This window comes from Pecten maximus, chromosome 19 (genome assembly GCF_902652985.1).
Source record: "Pecten maximus chromosome 19, xPecMax1.1, whole genome shotgun sequence".
Taxonomy (NCBI): Eukaryota; Metazoa; Mollusca; class Bivalvia; order Pectinida; family Pectinidae; genus Pecten; species Pecten maximus.
Window position 1 is genome coordinate 24,190,984 of NC_047033.1, and position 22,702 is coordinate 24,213,685.

Below are 22,702 nucleotides of genomic sequence, written 5' to 3' on the forward strand. Positions count from 1 at the left end.
CGGATCATGACAGAGTTCATATTCAACTGATATGAACAGGAAAATTATTTCACAGAAATCATGAAACTGATACAATGATAAAAATAACACTGAACTGTAACTTTTCCATTTGAGCTACCTCAAATTTGGGCTTCGATTTCATGTTCCGTATTGCACACATTCTGGGAAATTCCAAACTTTTGTTTCTTTCTATGCCGATATTACATCTTTATACTTTTTACAAAGTTAATATGAAAACAGCGGAGGTCTTCCTATGATGAGGTAATGATAAAGTTAGAGGGATATTGAAAATAATGACAACAAAAGTGCAGGCAAAGCTGAACCAGTTCTTCATTTGGGGGATGGTTAAGTAAAGACAATGACGTAAGAAATGAAAATCCTACAGAGAAAGTCAAAATGTCGGTCTGAGAAATTTGTCTTTAGCATACACAAATTATTGTACAATTTAAATTACTAAGATCACTCCTCTGAAGTCTAGATATTTCTTGTAAGGAAAACAATATGTGTTGTAATTACAGTGATATTATATGTATATTGGACATTGAAAAAAAATTCGAATTGCGATTCGGATGAAAATTTTTTAGAAGGGCACTTGTCCGACAGACAAATATTTTGAAAAGTTTGTCCATGCCTCTGCCCTAGCGGGTGATAGAGATATCTTTAACGGATGAAACAGGAAACAAATTTACAAATTTGTGAATGAAGGGCAAAAATGTGTTCGCTCTTTTGCAGTCTCTGCACCAACAAGACCAATGGCACCCAAACCAGGGAAGACGGACAGCCCTGGACCTCCAGACTCTCCTGTCCCTGGCAGAGTACTTAATCAGCTCGGACCCGTTTCCATGCATCAAGACAACATTCCAGGACAAGCATCACTGCCTAGCTCACAACCACCGCCAGGGTCCGGCGTGATCACAGGATTTGAAGGCCCAAAATTGAAGGATTTTCTGCCTTTTATGAAACCAAAGACTTTTGGCAAGGATAGTCCAAGTGCTAAGAGAAACAAAGCTCAGGATTCCGATACACGTTCTCTTCCTGGAAGTGTACCAGACTCACCAGTTCATTTCCCAGCTGGGACTGGAAGCCTCCCTGGAAGTCTCTCTGGAAGTCCTTTCCAGAGCATGGACATGCCAGGTGGATATGGTCCTGGGGCAAGTGAAGTGGATATGAAGGCAGCCATGCTCCGGGGTAGTATGTCCTATCGCCCAGATCCTAGACAGACTGTGATGCAAAGGCAGGACAGTAAGGGATATCCCAGTCCTGCAGGAAGTCCAGGGCTTCTTAGCCAGTCCCCAGCCCACTCCCCCTCACCACAACCAGGATACAACCCACCAGCTGTCCCCTCAACTGTGTCAGGGGTGTCCCAGACTCCCAGGATCCAACAACTGCCTGCCAACCTGACAGACACACAAAGGCTTCAGCAGATTACTCAACCCCCAGGTGGCCCACAGGGACCTCATAATGCCCCACCTCACCCAGGGGGCCCACAGGGACCTCATAATGTCCCACCTCACCCAGGGGGCATGCAGAGACCCCAGAATGTCCCTCCTCACCCAGGTGGCCCACAGGGACCTCATACTGTCCCTCCTCACCCAGGGGGCATGCAGAGACCCCAGAATGTCCCTCCTCACCCAGGGGGCATGCAGAGACCTCAGAATGTGCCACCCCATTTAGGTGGCCCTCAGGGACCTCAAAATGTCCCATCCCACCTAGGTGGCCCACAGGGACCTCAAAATGTCCCATCCCACCTAGGTGGCCCACAGGGACCTCAAAATGTTCCATCCCACCTAGGTGGCCCACAGGGACCTCAGAGTATCCAATCTCATTCAGGGGGAATACAAGTGCCCTCACAGACACCACTGCCTGGTCAGTACAGAAATGAAGAGATTTCAGTGGCACAAGTCCCCATGTCTCAAGTGATGGGAACCCAGCAACACCAGACGGGGACAGGCACAAACACTGTGTCTACTATACACACTCCAGTTATCTCCCCTGCCAACTCCTCACCATCTGTCCATCAGCACTATAGGGAACTGCCAGCAACTTCACAGCACCAAGGGTTACCCCAACAACCACAGGGGCAGCAGAAATCAGGATTCCCCCAGCAGATTCAACAACAACAACAATTTCTACAATCTCAACAACAACAACAACAATTATCACAACAACAAATGCAAAACCAGCAACAGCTACAGTTACAACAACAGCAACAACAATTATCACAACAACAAATGCAAAACCAGCAACAGCTACAGTTACAACAGCAGCAACAAAATCAGCATCAGTTAATACAGCAACCATATTCTGTGCCTCATTCTGTATCACAACAACAGTTACCACAACAACAGTTACCACAACAACAGTTACCACAACAACAATTACTACAGCAACAACAGCACTTACCAGAACAACAATTATCTCAGCATCACCAGTTTTCCCACCAATTACCAAATCAACAGTTATCACAGCAACAACAGTTACCGAAGACACAACAGGTGGCACAGCAGCCCCAGTTTGTACAGCAACATAGATCGACACCAACTCCACCACAGCAGATTCCTAGTCATTCTACAGCACAAAATGTAGTTCCTGTATCTGCAGGGAGCCAGGCTGCCCCTCTCCAGGGCTATCAGACAGAGATGTATCCCCAGGGGCAGTCAACAGGAACAACAATGTATCCTCAAACTAATCAGGCACACCTGTCCATGGCCAGCGGTCAGATGCCTCAGTCAGGCCAACAAACTTTGGGGCAATCACCATACCAACAAACAGGCAGAGGTTATCCTGTACAACAGGTCTCCGGGGCAACGCCGTTACCACAGCAACAATCTCACCCAGGTCAAGGTCATCAAACACAGCAGGTGTTCATGTCTCAAAGACAGACTACTCCTTATCAACAACAGTTACAGGGACAACAACAACAGATACAGGGACAACAACAGATACAGGGACAACAACAGTTACAAGGACAACAACAATTACAGGGACAACAACAATTACAGGGACAACAACAGTTACAGGGACAACAACGGTTACAGGGACAACAACAGATACAGGGACAACAACAGTTACAGGGACAACAACAGTTACAGGGAAGACAACAGATACAGGGACAACAACAGTTACAAGGACAACAACAGTTACAAGGACAACAACAGTTACAGGGACAACAACAGTTACAGGGACAATATAATACTGGTCAGATGATGGCTGGTCAGAATGCTCAAGGACGACAAAGTCCAATAGTCACTCAGCAGTATGGACAGCCAGTAAATCAAAATCCTGCAAATGCACAGGGAACACAGCAGCCAGGGCGACAAGGTCAACAATTACCAGGGCAACATGGTCAAGGAGAAAAATTAATAGGGCAGCAAGGTCAAGGTCTAATCATGCCAGGTCAAGGTCAAGGCCAACTTATGCCAGGACAACAAAGCCAAGGTCAAGTAATTCCAGGGCAACAAGGACAAAGATTAACTGGTCAGCAAGGTCAAGGTCAAATGATGCCGGGATGTCAAGGTCAAGTAATTCCTGGGAAGCAAGGTCAAGGTCAGATAATGCCAGGACAGCAAGGTCAAGGTCAAGTGTGGCCTGTAGGCCAACAAGGTTATTTGCAGGGTCAGCAGAATTATGTGCAAGGTAACCAAGGTCAGCAGGTCGTACCACAACAACGGAGTACAATTCCACAGCAACAAGCTCCAGTGTCTATCCAGAGCCAGTATTCCACCCCACGTCTCCCTAGTCAGGTATACAATCTTACGTTAGAATAAGTTTCAGATATTTTGATATTTCGATGAAATGAGCACTTTGCACATGACCCTAAGTGGAAAGTCAGTTATAATGATTATTGAAGCGTGACCAAGAGACCACCAGATGACACTTTAGGTTTCCAAAATGAAGAGAACTATAAATGTAATCCAAAGAATAAGCATCAGATCAAAAGTTTTCCATAAACTTGCCTGTCTTATTGAATGTGTTCTTCACCTGATGTGGCTGTATGAGATTTAAGATTTCATGGCTTCTTCTCAATAACCAAGAGGTCAAGAGACCTGATATTTGGCCTGTATCTTGCTGGGATGAAGGGCTACCAGATTTGCTCAAACTTCAAATGAATTACCTTGACTTATATCCAGGGTCACAGAGGCCAAATTTGTTTAAAACCATGGTTCTGAAAATTCAAAAGGCTTAGAGTGATGACATTTGGCCAGTAATATGCTGGGATGAGCTGCTACCACGCTAAGGTGTTGAAATTCAAATGAATTACCTTACTGTATTTTCAAAGTATTTTCACAGAAGTCAAATATGTTTAAATTCAATAACTTTTTAATAACCAAAGACTAAGTTTCCATAGAAAATGTTTTGTTGCCAACTGCGATTTTTGGACTACTATACAGTAATAGAACATGTTATTATGTTATCAATGCTTGCTATACAGTTTATCTGAGACTATTAATGACTTCTACTTTACAAAACTAACTCATGATACATGTGTCACTTCAAACCCAGTTCTCTGATTAATGCTAGGTGAGCATTATAGGCCAATTAGGCCTTATGTTTAGTGACAATTTGGTAGATTTAATGCCTTGAACAGATGTAGATCTTAATATATTTTGAGAGAAAAGAAATTAGAATTAAAATAGCCGAAAACTTTATCAAAAATTTCAGTAATGACATTTTTTGCCTTACCAGTTTTCACACCTGCAATTAACTTAAAACAATGGGTAAACAATATTTTACATGATGAATGATTTGTATAAAATTTCTGAGTGGCAAAGAATGAAACCAAATTCCTCTATAGAATAAGTTCTAATTTTTACCCTACCAGTATTTTTACACCTGTACAGGTAACAAAATGTGATATCTAAAATTTTGTCAACATACCAGACAACAGCATCACACATCTCTCAAATATACTGTGATCAATTGTTTTTGATAAGCATATGGTGTTGGCTGTTGGTTAACTTCACTTGACTTATTTGGTTATCATTATCGATGTTGAATATTTATTTGCAGGCTGGTGGTACATTTACACGACCTCCTCATCCTTATCTAAACATAGGCCAACCTGGGACAACATATGGACATGGTAGGTCACCAATTCAAAGTGATAAAGAAATGATATATTTGTAGCATTAAATTCTGTGTGGAGGTTTATCTTGAAGCCATCAATAACATTTATCCAGTCTAACATTCTAACGTTTCCCTACGTAACAGGCCCAGTCGTATCCCAGAATCCTTTGTCCCCTGACGTGATGCAGGTGTCCCTGCCCTCGCCACTTCAGCCCATGTTGCCTAGTCAGGGACCGAAGCCCGAAGCCACTGTTGAGCCCGAGAGGGATGTCCCTGCTAGTGTGGTCCAACTGGCTAAGGATCTGGAGGCGGTGGACCTCTCTCCCAGTCACAAGCCAAATGTTGGCTCTCAGCCAGTGAGTCAAACTTGAAGGATGTCTAACTTGAAGGATGAAATATTGTACAGTGAATCTGTAACATTGTAATCTACACTGGAGAGTACAATATCAAAGTTACATTTCATTCATTTGTCATTCATTTACACATGATTCTATGTTTATATGTAAAATTTAAACAATATGACACTTTAAATGGTGTCGGATAGCTTATTAGTTTCTAGAGAAATTCATGTTGTCAACAGTACCAGTAATATTGTCCCCATAGGGTATGTGTGAAACTGCCCAGATTATTCCAGGGATTCACGTCTGCTTCAACAAATTTCCTTCAGATGATTAAGATAAGTGATGTTCTTTTTTACAGAGTGTTAATCCGTCACCTCCACTCGTCAGTAAGTCTCCTCAGGTTGTAAATCTCCCACCTACCCAGCCAGTTCACCCCACCCCGGGGCCAGTCAAAGCCACTCCACCACAGACACTATCCCCCACCACCCAGACAAGTCAACCCCCTACACAGCCTCCGGCTGTCCCGCCTGGTGACTCCACCAGGAGCCAATCAAAGGACATTTCACATCAAACCCACAAAAGGAATCTCTCGGTGTCTTCGAACACTTCCTTGGATGATATTTTGTCCTCAAGTCCTACTGGGCGTGGCAACGATGTTATGACCCCAAAAGTGTTGACAGCGCAGGAGATTCAACAGCAGAAAGAGGAGGCACTCATGAAGGGAAACGTTTCTCGACAGATGTCACGTGATCCGTACTCGGACATTTGTGCTAGAGACAAGTTCGTGAGTGAGACGGAAAAGCTGGCTAAGTTTGTCGAGGGACTGGACAAAACTACCTGTTCTGGTCCTACTCAACTTGACATAGCCTGGAAGGTAAGCCGACTGGGAAAAATGTTAATTTGTTCATATTATGATGTCACAATCAATTTCTCATAGCCATTGAAAAATGCCCCAGGTATATAGCACTAGTGATATATATGCAAAATGTGACATGGGAGAATTCATTGGCTAAATGGCCGATTGTGTGATCATTATGCTTGATTATGAAACACCTTTCCAGGGATATGATATTGGGCTCCTCCGTTCATTTGTTCTCAGAGGTTTTCCAGGCTACAGCTTGCAAATTGTTTGAATGATCTCTATAAAACTTTGTAACCATAGCAATCTAGTGCCCTAATGGGCCCTCTGCTATTTTTAAGATTTCGTCTTTTTGCGATTCATCTGCTACCATTGCTAATTATTACCGTTATATCTTAAACAAAATCACATATTCCTTTGTGTTGTTATCTTTAGGAATTGATTGATGAACAAGAGAAGGAAGGAAGGAAACTACCAATGGCCATCGCCCGGTGTTACACCATGAAGAACAGAGAGCTGGATGTGATGCCTTGTAAGTGGACACTGAGTTTTACAGACCTAGGGGTTTGAAACGGTGTGAGGATGGATGGAGGGTTGAAATGATGTGTGTGAGGATTGGTGGAGGGTTGAAATGGTGTGTGTGAGGATGGATGGAGGGTTGAAATGGTGTGTGTTAGGATGGGTGGAGGGTTGAAACGGTGTATGTGCGGATGGGTGGGGGTTGAAATGGTGTGTGAGGATGGATGGGGGGTTGAAATGGTGTGTGAGGATGGATGGAGGGTTGAAATGGTGTTAGGATGGGTGGAGGGTTGAAATGGTGTATGTGAGGATGGGTGGAGGGTTGAAATGGTGTGTGAGGATGGATGGAGGGTTGAAATGGTGTGTGAGGATGGGTGGATGGTTGAAATGGTGTGTGTGAGGATGGATGGAGGGTTGAAATGGTGTGTGTGAGGATGGGTGGAGGGTTGAAATGGTGTGTGAGGATGGATGGAGGGTTGAAATGGTGTGTGAGGATGGGTGGAGGGTTGAAATGGTGTGTGTGAGGATGGTAGGATGGTTGAAATGGTGTTAGGATGGATGGATGGTTGAAATGATGTGTGTGAGGATGGGTGATATGGGTATTGTTCTTTGTTCAATGTCAAAAGAGTGAGATTTTTACTTGGTACCTAGAAATGTATTAAGGTTTTTACTGCTTTGTTTCAGATGATGAGACACGAGTGATATTATCATCACACAAAGATGACTACATCAATGCTAGCTGGATCAATGTAAGTGTTATTATAAATAGAGGTTACACAACTAGTGGTAGTTGGATATGGAATTTATTTTACATGAGTAAGTTATTTCTTAAAGGTTACAAATTACACAAGCTTTCAGTGTGGAATGTCTGAACATGTGGACATCTTTGTACTTTTAGGCGTATTGTAGTTATCCAGCATTAAGCCCAGGGCATAACCACATCTGCTTAGGTTACATACACAATTTTACTGTAAATAAACATGTTTGTATGGTCTTGTTTCAGGAGTTATCACCATCATGCCCCAAGTTTATTGCCACTCAAGCCCCTCTGCCTAGCACGGTCCTGGATTTCTGGCTGATGGTATATGAACAAGGCGTTGAGGTCATCGTTATGTTATCCAGTGAACTAGAGACAGGCAAGGTAAGAAGACAAATGATCAGCAAACACTATTTCTGTCTTTTCTCAGAAACCCCTGATCTCATATCAATAATTTTTCAGGAATGTTCTATAATGAAAGATGTCCCCCTGAGAGGCACCAAAATGGTGAATTATTATTGTCGGATCTTGAAAACAAAATGGCTGACAGGCAGCCGTCTTGAATTTGACAGTTGAAGTTTTGTTATTACTATTTCTGGTACTAGAAGGATTTTTCTCAGGCTTAGTGTGTAGGTTCCTCTTGGTTCTTTGTTGTGCCAATTCAATTTGGAGTCAGATCTGGAAAAAAAAATGGCCGACAAGTGGCCATCTGGGTTTTCTTAAGTTGAAGTTTGTTATCACTATTTCTTGAAGTGGAACTTTTTTTTCAAACTTCATATGTAAGTTGTTCTCCTCAATTGTTTGTGTTGTCCAAATGATTTTTAAACTGATCGAAGAAAAAAAAAACTCTGTCAGATGGCCATATTAGAATTCCGAAGACCCAATAAAGTTTATTCAGTCAGGGGCGTAGCATCCATAAGAGAAAAAAAGCTCAGGCTTACACATAATTCCTACCGTGTGCGTTGCGCCAATATTTTAAGTAACCATCAAATTAAATATGAGTAATGATCAAACATCAAATTCTTGTATCAAATAACCAAATTAGTAACTAGTCTACCATATACAATTTATATAATTATAAGCCTGGTACATTCTGGAATTTAAGGCCTGTATGATGTGAAGTACAGTATTACAGACTGGTTTTGCTGTTTTGTAGAAGTTTCCGGAATACTGGCCTCTACAGAAGGGTCAACTGATCCACCACGGATCACTGACCGTGACCTTACAGAGTGTCAAGGACAAGCAACTTTGGACTGAGAGGATTATGTACCTAAACCATCCTGAGGTAGGTCATCTGCCTCAGTCAAAAATGTTTACTTAACTGTCCTGAGGTAGGTCTTCTAATTCAGTCAAAAATGTTTACTTAACTGTCCTGAGGTAGGTCATCTGATTCAGTCAAAAATGTTTACTTAACTGTCCTGAGGTAGGTCATCTGATTCAGTCAAAAATGTTTACTTAACTGTCCTGAGGTAAGTCATCTGATTCAGTCAAAAATGTTTACTTAACTGTCCTGAGGTAGTTAATTCAGTCAAAAATGTTAACACAACTGGCCTGAGATAGGTTGACATCCGCTTCAGTCAAAAACATTTAAAGTCAAAATTTTACCTTGGACTTAAATGATCTTCAGAGCATTTCCCTGATATTTTACATATCTCTACAATGTATGAATTTAAAATTAATTGATAATTATTAATAAGCAAATTACACAGAAAATATGGAGAGAGACTTATCAGGGACACATCTTAAAGATATACTTTTGTATTTACTTTCGGATCATGTTTCAGGGTGTTATATTCCGCAGTGAGATTTGTGTCATTGTAATGTTTCATTAGAGTTGGGTTTTTATGTTTGTGTATGTTTTTATTTCCAGAAACGACAGGGTAGAACAATAGTACAACTACAGTATAAAAACTGGCCAGTCAGGTAAGATTGTTATACAAATTCTTTTTCTCCGGTAATCAGAGATTCATCAATCCGTATCAGTACTACCAAAAAAAGGAGAATTATGTCAATATAATTTTTATTTCATTTCATAATATCTTATTGTTCAGAAGTGAGAAACAATAAGAGTTAGCCAACTGTCAAAACATGAAAAAGCCCTAGGAGTTTGGTAACGTCAAAGCCTATAAAAGTCCTAGGAGTTGGGTAACAGTCAAATCCTATAAAAGTCCTAGGGGTTGGGTAACAGTCAAGTCCTATAAAAGCCCTAGGAGTTAGGTAACAAAGTCTATAAAAGTCCTAGGAGTTGGGTAACAGTCAAATCCTATAAAAGCCCTAGGGGTTGGGTAACAGTCAAATCCTATAAAAGCCCTAGGAGTTGGGTAACAGTCAAATCCTATAAAAGCCCTAGGAGTTGGGTAACAGTCAAATCCTATAAAAGTCCTAGGAGTTGGGTAACAGTCAAGTCCTATAAAAGCCCTAGGAGTTGGGTAACAAATCCTATAAAATTCCTAGGAGTTGGGTAACAGTCAAATCCTATAAAAGCCCTAGGAGTTGGGTAACAGTCAAATCCTATAAAAGTCCTAGGAGTTGGGTAACAGTCAAAGCCTATAAAAGCCCTAGGAGTTGGGTAACAAATCCTATAAAATTCCTAGGAGTTGGGTAACAGTCAAATCCTATAAAAGCCCTAGGAGTTGGGTAACAGTCAAATCCTATAAAAGTCCTAGGAGTTGGGTAACAGTCAAAGCCTATAAAAGCCCTAGGAGTTGGGTAACAAAGCCTATAAAAGCCCTAGGAGTTGGGTAACAGTCAAAGCCTATAAAAGTCCTAGGAGTTGGGTAACAGTCAAAGCCTATAAAAGCCCTAGGAGTTGGGTAACAGTCAAATCCTATAAAAGCCCTAGGAGTTGGGTAACAGTCAAATCCTATAAAATTCCTAGGAGTTGGGTAACAGTCAAAGCCTATAAAAGCCCTAGGAGTTGGGTAACAGTCAAATCCTATAAAAGTCCTAGGAGTTGGGTAACAAGCAAATCCTATAAAAGCCCTAGGAGTTGGGTAACAGTCAAATCCTATAAAAGCCCTAGGAGTTTGGTAACGTCAAAGCCTATATAAGTCCTAGGAGTTGGGTAACAGTCAAATCCTATAAAAGTCCTAGGAGTTGGGTAACAGTCAAATCCTATAAAAGCCCTAGGAGTTGGGTAACAGTCAAATCCTATAAAAGTCCTAGGAGTTGGGTAACAGTCAAATCCTATAAAAGCCCTAGGAGTTGGGTAACAAGCAAAGCCTATAAAAGCCCTAGGAGTTGGGTAACAAGCAAAGCCTATAAAAGCCCTAGGAGTTGGGTAACAGTCAAAGCCTATAAAAGTCCTAGGAGTTGGGTAACAGTCAAATCCTATAAAAGCCCTAGGAGTTAGGTAACAAAGTCTATAAAAGTCCTAGGAGTTGGGTAACAGGCAAATCCTATAAAAGTCCTAGGAGTTGGGTAACAGTCAAATCCTATAAAAGCCCTAGGAGTTGGGTAACAAAGCCTATAAAAGTCCTAGGAGTTGGGTAACAGTCAAAACCTATAAAAGTCCTAGGAGTTGGGTAACAGGCAAAGCCTATAAAAGTCCTAGGAGTTAGGTAACAGGCAAAGCCTATAAAAGTCCTAGGAGTTGGGTAACAGTCAAATCCTATAAAAGTCCTAGGAGTTAGGTAACAGTCAAAGCCTATAAAAGTCCTAGGAGTTGGGTAACAGTCAAATCCTATAAAAGTCCTAGGAGTTGGGTAACAGTCAAATCCTATAAAAGTCCTAGGAGTTAGGTAACAGGCAAAACCTATAAAAGCCCTAGGAGTTGGGTAACAGTCAAAGCCTATAAAAGCCCTAGGAGTTGGGTAACAAGCAAAGCCTATAAAAGCCCTAGGAGTTGGGTAACAGTCAAAACCTATAAAAGTCCTAGGAGTTTGGTAACATCAAAGCCTATAAAAGTCCTAGGAGTTGGGTAACAGACAAAGCCTATAAAAGCCCTAGGAGTTGGGTAACAGTCAAATCCTATAAAAGCCCTAGGAGTTGGGTAACAGTCAAAGCCTATAAAAGTCCTAGGAGTTGGGTAACAAAGCCTATAAAAGTCCTAGGAGTTGGGTAAGCAAATCCTATAAAAGCCCTAGGAGTGGGGTAACAGTCAAAGCCTATAAAAGTCCTAGGAGTTGGGTAACAGTCAAATCCTATAAAAGTCCTAGGAGTTGGGTAACAGTCAAAGCCTATAAAAGTTCTAGGAGTTGGGTAACAAAACCTATAAAAGTCCTAGGAGTTGGGTAACAGTCAAATCCTATATAAGTCCTAGGAGTTGGGTAACAGTCAAAGCCTATAAAAGTCCTAGGAGTTGGGTAACAGTCAAAGCCTATAAAAGTCCTAGGAGTTGGGTAACAAAGCCTATAAAAGTCCTAGGAGTTGGGTAACAAAGCCTATAAAAGTCCTAGGAGTTGGGTAACAGTCAAAGCCTATAAAAGTCCTAGGAGTTGGGTAACAGTCAAAGCCTATAAAAGTCCTAGGAGTTGGGTAACAGTCAAAGCCTATAAAAGTCCTAGAAGTTGGGTAACAGTCAAAGCCTATAAAAGTCCTAGGAGTTGGGTAACAGTCAAAGCCTATAAAAGTCCTAGGAGTTGGGTAACAGGCAAAACCCATAAAAGCCCTAGGAGTTGGGTAACAGACAAAGCCTATAAAAGTCCTAGGGGTTAGGTAACAAGCAAAGCCTATAAAAGCCCTAGGAGTTTGGTAACGTCAAAACCTATAAAAGCCCTAGGGGTTGGGTAACAGTCAAAGCCTATAAAAGTCCTAGGAGTTGGGTAACAAGCAAAGCCTATAAAAGCTTTAGGGGTTGGGTAACAGGCAAAACCCATAAAAGCCCTAGGAGTTGGGTAACAGACAAAGCCTATAAAAGTCCTAGGGGTTAGGTAACAAGCAAAGCCTATAAAAGCCCTAGGAGTTTGGTAACGTCAAAACCTATAAAAGCCCTAGGGGTTGGGTAACAGTCAAATCCTATAAAAGTCCTAGGAGTTGGGTAACAGTCAAATCCTATAAAAGCCCTAGGAGTTGGGTAACAGTCAATCCTATAAAAGCCCTAGGAGTTGGGTAACAAAGCCTATAAAAGTCCTAGGTGTTGGGTAACAAAACCTATAAAAGCTCTAGGAGTTGGGTAACAAAGCCTATAAAAGTCCTAGGAGTTAGGTAACAGGCAAAGCCTATAAAATTCCTAGGGGTTGGGTAACAGGCAAAGCCTATAAAAGCCCTAGGAGTGGGGTAACATCAAATCCTATAAAAGCCCTAGGAGTTGGGTAACAAAGCCTATAAAAGCCCTAGGAGTTGGGTAACATCAAAACCTATAAAAGTCCTAGGAGTTGGGTAACAGGCAAGCCTATAAAAATCCTATAAGTTGGGTAACAGTCAAATCCTATAAAAGCCCTAGGAGTTGGGTAACAGTCAAATCCTATAAAAGCCCTAGGAGTTGGGTAACAGGCAAAGCCTATAAAAGTCCTAGAAGTTGGGTAACAAGCAAAGCCTATAAAAGCCCTAGGAGTTGGGTAACAGGCAAAGCCTATAAAAGCCCTAGGAGTTGGGTAACAGGCAAATCCTATAAAAGTCCTAGGAGTTGGGTAACAGTCAAATCCTATAAAAGCCCTAGGAGTTGGGTAACAGTCAAATCCTAAAAAAGCCCTAGGAGTTGGGTAACAGGCAAAGCCTATAAAAGTCCTAGGAGTTGGGTAACAAGCAAAGCCTATAAAAGCCCTAGGAGTGGGGTAACATCAAAACCTATAAAAGTCCTAGGAGTTGGGTAACAGGCAAGCCTATAAAAGTCCTAGAAGTTGGGTAACAGTCAAAGCCTATAAAAGTCCTAGGAGTTGGGTAACAGTCAAAGCCTATAAAAGCTTTAGGGGTTGGGTAACAGGCAAAACCCATAAAAGCCCTAGGAGTTGGGTAACAGTCAATCCTATAAAAGCCCTAGGAGTTGGGTAACAAAGCCTATAAAAGTCCTAGGAGTTAGGTAACAAAACCTATAAAAGTCCTAGGAGTTGGGTAACAGTCAAATCCTATAAAAGCCCTAGGAGTTGGGTAACAAAGCCTATAAAAGCCCTAGGAGTTGGGTAACAGTCAAAGCCTATAAAAGCCCTAGGAGTTGGGTAACAGGCAAATCCTATAAAAGCCCTAGGAGTTGGGTAACCTCAAAACCTATAAAAGTCCTAGGAGTTGGGTTACAAAACCTATAAAAGTCCTAGGAGTTGGGTTACAAAGCCTATAAAAGCCCTAGGAGTTGGGTAACAGGCAAAGCCTATAAAAGCCCTAGGAGTTGGGTAACAGGCAAAACCTATAAAATTCCTAGGAGTTGGGTAACAAAGCCTATAAAAGTCCTAGGAGTTGGGTAATAGACAAAGCCTATAAAAGCCCTAGGAGTTGGGTAACAGTCAAATCCTATAAAAGCCCTAGGAGTTGGGTAACAGTCAAATCCTATAAAAGCCCTAGGAGTTGGGTAACAGTCAAAGCCTATAAAAGCCCTAGGAGTTGGGTAACAGGCAAAGCCTATAAAAGCCCTAGGAGTTAGGTAACAGGCAAAGCCTATAAAAGTCCTAGGGGTTGGGTAACAAAGCCTATAAAAGTCCTAGGAGTTAGGTAACAGGCAATGCCTATAAAAGCCCTAGGAGTTAGGTAACAGTCAAAGCCTATAAAAGCCCTAGGAGTTGGGTAACAGTCAAAGCCTATAAAAGCCCTAGGAGTTGGGTAACAGGCAAAGCCTATAAAAGCCCTAGGAGTTAGGTAACAGGCAAAGCCTATAAAAGTCCTAGGAGTTGGGTAACAGGCAATGCCTATAAAAGTCCTAGGAGTTAGGTAACAGTCAAAGCCTATTAAAGCCCTAGGAGTTGGGTAACAAAGCCTATAAAAGTCCTTGGAGTTAGGTAACAGGCAAAGCCTATAAAATTCCTAGGGGTGTGGTAACAGGCAAAGCCTATAAAAGCCCTAGGAGTTGGGTAACAAAGCCTATAAAAGTCCTAGGAGTTAGGTAACAGGCAAAGCCTATAAAAGTCCTAGGAGTTGGGTAACAGTCAAAGCCTATAAAAGTCCTAGGAGTTGGGTAACAGGCAAAGCCTATATAAGTCCTAGGAGTTAGGTAACAGGCAAAGCCTATATAAGTCCTAGGAGTTGGGTAACAAGCAAAGCCTATATAAGTCCTAAGGGTTGGGTAACAGGCAAAGCCTATAAAAGCCCTAGGAGTTGGGTAACAGGCAAAGCCTATAAAAGCCCTAGGAGTTGGGTAACAGGCAAAGCCTATAAAAGCCCTAGGAGTTGGGTAACAGGCAAAACCTATAAAATTCCTAGGAGTTGGGTAACAAAGCCTATAAAAGTCCTAGGAGTTGGGTAATAGACAAAGCCTATAAAAGCCCTAGGAGTTGGGTAACAGTCAAATCCTATAAAAGCCCTAGGAGTTGGGTAACAGTCAAATCCTATAAAAGCCCTAGGAGTTGGGTAACAGTCAAATCCTAAAAAAGCCCTAGGAGTTGGGTAACAGGCAAAGCCTATAAAAGTCCTAGGAGTTGGGTAACAAGCAAAGCCTATAAAAGCCCTAGGAGTTGGGTAACATCAAAACCTATAAAAGTCCTAGGAGTTGGGTAACAGGCAAGCCTATAAAAGTCCTAGAAGTTGGGTAACAGTCAAAGCCTATAAAAGTCCTAGGAGTTGGGTAACAAGCAAAGCCTATAAAAGCTTTAGGGGTTGGGTAACAGGCAAAACCCATAAAAGCCCTAGGAGTTGGGTAACAGTCAATCCTATAAAAGCCCTAGGAGTTGGGTAACAAAGCCTATAAAAGTCCTAGGAGTTGGGTAACAGGCAAAGCCTATAAAAGTCCTAGGGGTTGGGTAACAGACAAATCCTATAAAAGTCCTAGGAGTTGGGTAACAAAACCTATAAAAGCCCTAGGAGTTGGGTAACAAAGCCTATAAAAGCCCTAGGAGTTGGGTAACAGACAAATCCTATAAAAGCCCTAGGAGTTGGGTAACAAAACCTATAAAAGCCCTAGGAGGTGGGTAACAAAGCCTACAAAAGCCCTAGGAGTTGGGTAACATCAAAACCCATAAAAGCCCTAGGAGTTGGGTAACAGGCAATGCCTATAAAAGCCCTAGGAGTTGGGTAACAGGCAATGCCTATAAAAGCCCTAGGAGTTGGGTAACAGGCAAAGCCTATAAAAGCCCTAGGAGTTGGGTAACAGACAAAGCCTATAAAAGTCCTAGGAGTTGGGTAACAGGCAAATCCTATAAAAGCCCTAGGAGTTGGGTAACAGTCAAAGCCTATAAAAGCCCTAGGAGTTGGGTAACAGGCAAAGCCTATAAAAGTCCTAGGAGTTGGGTAACAGGCAATGGCTATAAAAGCCCTAGGAGTTAGGTAACATCAAAGCCTATAAAAGCCCTAGGAGTTGGGTAACAGGCAATGCCTATAAAAGTCCTAGGAGTTAGGTAACATCAAAGCCTATAAAAGCCCTAGGAGTTGGGTAACAAAGCCTATAAAAGTCCTAGGAGTTAGGTAACAGGCAAAGCCTATAAAATTCCTAGGGGTGTGGTAACAGGCAAAGCCTATAAAAGCCCTAGGAGTGGGGTAACATCAAATCCTATAAAAGCCCTAGGAGTTGGGTAACAGTCAAATCCTATAAAAGTCCTAGGAGTTGGGTAACAGACAAAACCTATAAAAGCCCTAGGAGTTAGGTAACAGGCAAAACCTATAAAAGCCCTAGGAGTTGGGTAACAGTCAAATCCTATAAAAGCCCTAGGAGTTGGGTAACAAAGCCTATAAAAGTCCTAGGAGTTGGGTAACAGGCAATGCCTATAAAAGTCCTAGGAGTTAGGTAACATCAAAGCCTATAAAAGCCCTAGGAGTTGGGTAACAAAGCCTATAAAAGTCCTAGGAGTTAGGTAACAGGCAAAGCCTATAAAATTCCTAGGGGTGTGGTAACAGGCAAAGCCTATAAAAGCCCTAGGAGTTGGGTAACAAAGCCTATAAAAGTCCTAGGAGTTGGGTAATAGACAAAGCCTATAAAAGCCCTAGGAGTTGGGTAACAGTCAAATCCTATAAAAGCCCTAGGAGTTGGGTAACAGTCAAATCCTAAAAAAGCCCTAGGAGTTGGGTAACAGGCAAAGCCTATAAAAGTCCTAGGAGTTGGGTAACAAGCAAAGCCTATAAAAGCCCAAGGAGTGGGGTAACATCAAAACCTATAAAAGTCCTAGGAGTTGGGTAACAGGCAAGCCTATAAAAGTCCTAGAAGTTGGGTAACAGTCAAAGCCTATAAAAGTCCTAGAAGTTGGGTAACAGTCAAATCCTATAAAAGCCCTAGGAGTTGGGTAACAGTCAAAGCCTATAAAAGTCCTAGGAGTTGGGTAACAAGCAAAGCCTATAAAAGCTTTAGGGGTTGGGTAACAGACAAAGCCTATAAAAGCCCTAGGAGTTGGGTAACAGTCAATCCTATAAAAGCCCTAGGAGTTGGGTAACAAAGCCTATAAAAGTCCTAGGAGTTGGGTAACAAAGCCCATAAAAGCCCTAGGAGTTGGGTAACAGTCAATCCTATAAAAGCCCTAGGAGTTGGGTAACAAAACCTATAAAAGTCCTAGGAGTTGGGTAACAGTCAAAGCCTATAAAAGTCCTAGGAGTTGGGTAACAAAGCCTATAAAAGTCCTAGGGGTTGGGTAACAGTCAATCCTATAAAAGCCCTAGGAGTTGGGTAACAAAGCCTATAAAAGCCCTAGGAGTTGGGTAACAAAGCCCATAAAAGCCCTAGGAGTTGGGTAACAGTCAAAGCCTATAAAAGTCCTAGGAGTTGGGTAACAAAGCCTATAAAAGTCCTAGGGGTTGGGTAACAGTCAAATCCTATAAAAGCCCTAGGAGTTGGGTAACAGTCAAAGCCTATATAAGTCCTAGGAGTTGGGTAACAGGCAAAGCCTATATAAGTCCTAGGAGTTGGGTAACAAAGCCTATATAAGTCCTAGGAGTTAGGTAACAGGCAAGCCTATAAAAGCCCTAGGAGTTGGGTAACAGTCAAAGCCTATAAAAGCCCTAGGAGTTAGGTAACAGTCAAAACCCATAAAAGCCCTAGGAGTTGGGTAACAGTCAAAGCCTATATAAGTCCTAGGAGTTGGGTAACAAGCAAAGCCTATATAAGTCCTAAGGGTTGGGTAACAGGCAAAACCTATAAAAGTCCTAGGAGTTGGGTAACAGTCAAGTCCTATAAAAGCCCTAGGAGTTGGGTAACAGGCAAAGCCTATAAAAGTCCTAGGAGTTAGGTAACAGGCAAAGCCTATATAAGTCCTAGGGTTTGGGTAACAGGCACATATTTTGGACAAAAATTGCTTCAAATAATTAAGGGAGTGCACTGATATAAGATTCACTGACTGACTGTGTAGGACAATGTATACTAGATTAGCTGGCCCTTATTTATATGTTGTTATATATATGTAAAGCATCTCGGAGAAGAGTAAATTTCTCGAAATGTCTGTTAACGTCTACTTAGATAACTTTTCCCAAGCAACATATTGGTTTTTAAAGAGACGTTCTCATACTAATTCACATTGATTGTTGTAGTGGTTTTCCAGAGAAGGTTCCTCACATACTTCAGTTCATCACTGAGGTCCACAGCTTTTACAGACAACAGAGGAGCCTACTGAAGCCTGTTGTAGTTCACTGCAGGTAATGGAATTAAAAGACATTTATAACAGTATAGAAGTTGTAACAATTTGCCACAAAGTGGTTCATTGCTATGAGCATCAGATTATGTTAAATGTGAGTGTTTTAGTATTTTTTAAGGATAATTTCACAGTCCAAAGGAAATAGCCTCAATTGCTAAAGTAGAAGTCTGTTGGTTGTTCATGACGGACCAGTGATGGAAGTTTGAAATTACTGTCCAATGACAAATATCCATTACTCAAAGGGGTATTCCTTTGTTTGAATAAAGTTTAGGTCGTAAAAATTAAACTTATTGGAAAAATATGTATTTCTTCCAAGTAGTAATCTTTACATTAATACGTCAATTTTACTATCAAGGTAAACCAAAGTTCTTCGAGTATTAAGTCCTGAAAATTCTTAATTCGACCAGAAGTACCACTAATTACCACAAGGAATTGCGGTATTTGTATAAGATATGCCTTTTTCCTGTACATTTTGGTGTTTATTGTATTACATGCAGACACAAACACTCATGTACTCATCGTTCCGACATAGATTTCATCAATAATAATTGTGCATGTTTCTGATGTCTGAACGAAGGAGTGCGACTTAAATGTTGTTTTTTTTGGGAAAACTTAGACTTGCAACAGTAATTACCAGGAATGTTACTTTATGATAGTTTTCGTTTTCTCCTCAGTACTGGTATTGGACGGACTGGAACTTTCTTGATGATATACACATGTCGACAAGAGATTGACCACGGAAGTGGTATCATCAATATACAAGACATCGCCAAGAAGATTTTATGTCGTCGACGACACGCCATCAGGGAAAAGTCCCAGCTAAAATACTGTTATGAAGCCACACTGTACTACGCACAAGATATCTTGGCACAGCGTAAGTTCTTTGGGAGCATTCATGCCATACACATTTTTATCTGTGACCCTTACAGAAGGCCAAAATTTCTGAAATTTCACATGATGATGCATAGTGAAAAGCAATTGTACACTTGGGTTTAAGGTCAAGGTCGCTGTTACTAAAAATATAACTGGGAACATAAGGATTTGTAGAAGGTCAAACTAGCTGAAATTCCATATGGTGATCACTGTGATATGCAGATGAGCAATTGGAGATTTCAAAGGTCCTAGCGTCAAGGTTATTTTTACAAAATTTAGGTGGACATCCTCAATGTTAAAGGGTCACACTTGACCACTTTTGAAATAAAAAAAATTAAAAATAAAAGTTTGTCAGTGCTCTAATGGCCTTCATTCCATAGGGAATTTGATCAAACTTCACACAATATATAAAGGACCAATGTGTCTCTTGACAAGTTTGAGTTTCAGAGATTTTGGGTCAAGGTCACTGTTACTATTTTTAGTGGGGGCCAGTAGGGGACATGTATTGCAATACCCAATATGCTTGTTTTTTTTTAGTAAAGCCATTTCACCATTTAACATGCTTCATGTAATTGATTCCTTGTGTGTTAATGACATATAAAACTTCACTGGACAAATTTCTGTTGCCATGGTATTTAGAAATGAAACCTCTGACAGCACAACATTTCACCTTTGATTAATCTGAAAATTTGTAGGTTTGAGTTTCGACAGATTTTGAGTGTGTCTTCAATTTTTAGATACAATGTGTCATAATCTCCATTGACAATATGGTCCTGTGATTGAAAAGATTAAAGCCAGCACCTGCAGGGGGCTTTAATTATTCTCGTGATGACAGCTTAAGTTTTGTTCTATTTCAGGAGGTATCTTGGTACACAAGGCATCGTTTGGTGATAAGTTGCCGCAGCCAGGAGAAAAAACCAACCAGTGGACTCCAACAGAAGATGTTGTGTTTGGTAATCTTAGTTTCAAGACACTTCAGAGCAATATGGCGAAGATGGGAATGAGCGTGGACAACATTGTGGAACCGACGACACAGGAGAAAGTGGAATTCACCAAAGTTAGCGACGATCCACGCGGAAGTCAAGACAAGGAATCAAAGCCCTTGTTGAGTGGTCTACCGGACGTGGTCCAACGCACAGACACATCGCAATTGATCGAACATGTGGCTGAAATAGATCAGTCTGTTCAATTAAATGATAAGAGTGTGATAAAAAATGCAGATTTGGATTCGCCATCAGGAAGCATGGAGATCAGTCAATCTAGTTCAGAAATGTCGTTGAGAAGCAATGAAGGTATACCGGGACATGTGTTAAGTGATGCAGGTGTGGGGTCAGGTGTGGGGTCAGGTGTGGGGTCATCGGAAGGGTCACCTGTACACCTGCCAGAAAAGGATGGGTCACTTCCTGTTTCCCTTGCAGATCTACAGGATCCAAAGACATTTACACTTGGCGCTGCAACAGGGAAGAAAAAGGTGACTAAAGCCAGTTTTACAGAGAGTCATTCATCGTTAATGGATTCCGCCTCGGATCCCTCGGATCCTCTCAGCTCACTGGATCCCTTATGGACCATCAACAAAAAATGAGCTGGAATGAACTTGTGCTTAGACTTTCAATTTTCAATTAAATATTCATTGTTTTAACAGTCCTTATTTTGTGTGAGGTAGATTTTCCTAATTTAGCTGTTCAGTAAGAATTTACTTACATAACTTACATCAAAGTTACAAATATCTTTACACTTGTAGAATGAAAGTACATATGTGATACATGTTTTTTTCCGATGAGAGTAAAGTTTCAAGGTTAGTTTGTATCAGGGTTACAATGTTGTTGAATGGGGTGGATCTCAATTTCCCCACATTTTGGAGAACAAGCCAAGGGAAGCTGTTGGAAGCCGAAGGGTCTTGCATGAATATATATAGGGGATGGCACTAGGTTATATAAATATACACTACCAGTTGGAAATATATAGATGATTCTGTTTTGTATAAAGTGCTTTATCAAAATTGTGAATTACCTTATCCATGGAAATCAAAGTATTTTTGTTCATTTTCAGAGGTAAATAATCCATTAAAGCTGAGATGAAATTTTGATAATTTGAAAAATTGGATTCTGACCCACCTCTATTAGGGGAATGATTTGTATCCTGTCCAACCTCTAGAAATTTATAATAAGGGATCTAGATCTTCAAGAATGCTGCTGGACATTGAATCTGTGAACTAAAAATTTTAAATGAAATTTACAGCTATCATGTGATGGCCATGTTATTGAACATGTCCCAGTTGCTACATTTCCATAATACAAGAATGTACCAGAGATATTGCTGTTTACCTGATAAAGAATTTCCACATGGTAGGTCAAAAGAACAAATAGCATTTTATGTACAAGTATATTAACTCAGGTGACTGTTAAGACCTTCCAGCCTCTTGGTGAGAATAATTTTGGCAGGATATTCACTTTAAAATATTTCAAGAGTATTTACTGTAAGTCTGCTTTGATATATAATGTAGTTTTCCAAAGTACTGTGAGAATAATGATACTTTAGGGGGGAAATGGTGTAACTGATATTGTGATTATTGAATATTTTCTTATTTAAACTGTTCATGGCTTTATATGATTTGAGTTTTTCTTCTAAGTCAGAATTTTGTGATTGACTACTTGAATGTTAGACGGAAAAAGCTCACTGTGATAAGTGTTATTTGTAATATATATGTCTGTAGCAAGAGTTGGCTTTGATGCGAGTACCAGCAAGCTTTGATGCGAGTACTTAGCAAGCTTTAATGCGAGTACTTAGCAAGTGCCATCAAGCTTTGATGTGAATACCAGCATGCTTTGATGGGTACCAGCAAGCTTTTGTGCGAGTACCAGCAAGCTTTGGTGTGAGTACTAGCAAGCTTTGGTGCGAGTACCAGCAAGCTTTTGTGTGAGTACCAGCAAGCTTTGATGTGAGTAACAGCATGCTTTGGTGCGAGTACCAGCAAGCTTTGGTGCGAGTACCAGCAAGCTTTGGTGTGAGTACCAGCAAGCTTTGGTGCGAGTACCAGCAAGCTTTGGTGTGAGTACTAGCAAGCTTTGGTGTGAGTACTAGCAAGCTTTGGTGCGAGTACTAGCAAGCTTTGGTGCGAGTACTAGCAAGCTTTGATGTGAGTACAGTATGTACTAGCAAGCTTTGATGTCAGTACTAGCAAGCTTTGGTGCGAGTACTAGCAAGCTTTGATGCGAGTACTAGCAAGCTTTGATGTGAGTAACAGCAAGCTTTGGTGTCAGTACTAGCAAGCTTTGATGTCAGTACTAGCAAGCTTTGATGCGAGAATCAGCAAGCTTTGGTGTGAGTACCAGCAAGCTTTGGTGTCAGTACTAGCAAGCTTTGATGTCAGTACTAGCAAGCTTTGATGCGAGAACCAGCAAGCTTTGGTGTCAGTACTGGCAAGCTTTGATGTCAGTACTAGCAAGCTTTGATGTCAGTACCAGCAAGCTTTGGTGTGAGTACTGACAAACTTTTGATGTCAGTACTAGCAAGCTTTGGCCTGCTTATCTTCACAGTCCAAGGGTTCCACTTTCGACAGATCTTGTCAGTACCTCTGAAATGTATCATGGCAACGTAATGCACTAAGAATTTGAAATGCCACTTGGTTGGAGATAGGACTTTGAACTTTTAC

The 22,702-nt window shown here is 41.2% G+C and overlaps 1 protein-coding gene across 1 annotated transcript in view; it reads left to right on the forward strand.

Moving 5' to 3' along the window:
- LOC117317388 (tyrosine-protein phosphatase non-receptor type 23-like) overlaps window positions 1-22,188 on the forward strand; it is a 40,684-nt gene extending 18,496 nt beyond the window's left edge. Inside the window, 12 exon segments of the mRNA XM_033872193.1 lie at window positions 733-3,743; window positions 5,011-5,083; window positions 5,212-5,423; window positions 5,767-6,282; window positions 6,703-6,799; window positions 7,471-7,535; window positions 7,790-7,927; window positions 8,700-8,828; window positions 9,414-9,466; window positions 18,074-18,178; window positions 18,852-19,051; window positions 19,908-22,188. Of these exon segments, the coding sequence (XP_033728084.1) occupies window positions 733-3,743; window positions 5,011-5,083; window positions 5,212-5,423; window positions 5,767-6,282; window positions 6,703-6,799; window positions 7,471-7,535; window positions 7,790-7,927; window positions 8,700-8,828; window positions 9,414-9,466; window positions 18,074-18,178; window positions 18,852-19,051; window positions 19,908-20,632 (5,324 nt within the window). The 3' untranslated portion in view covers window positions 20,633-22,188.
- Window positions 22,189-22,702: the final 514 nt, after the last annotated feature.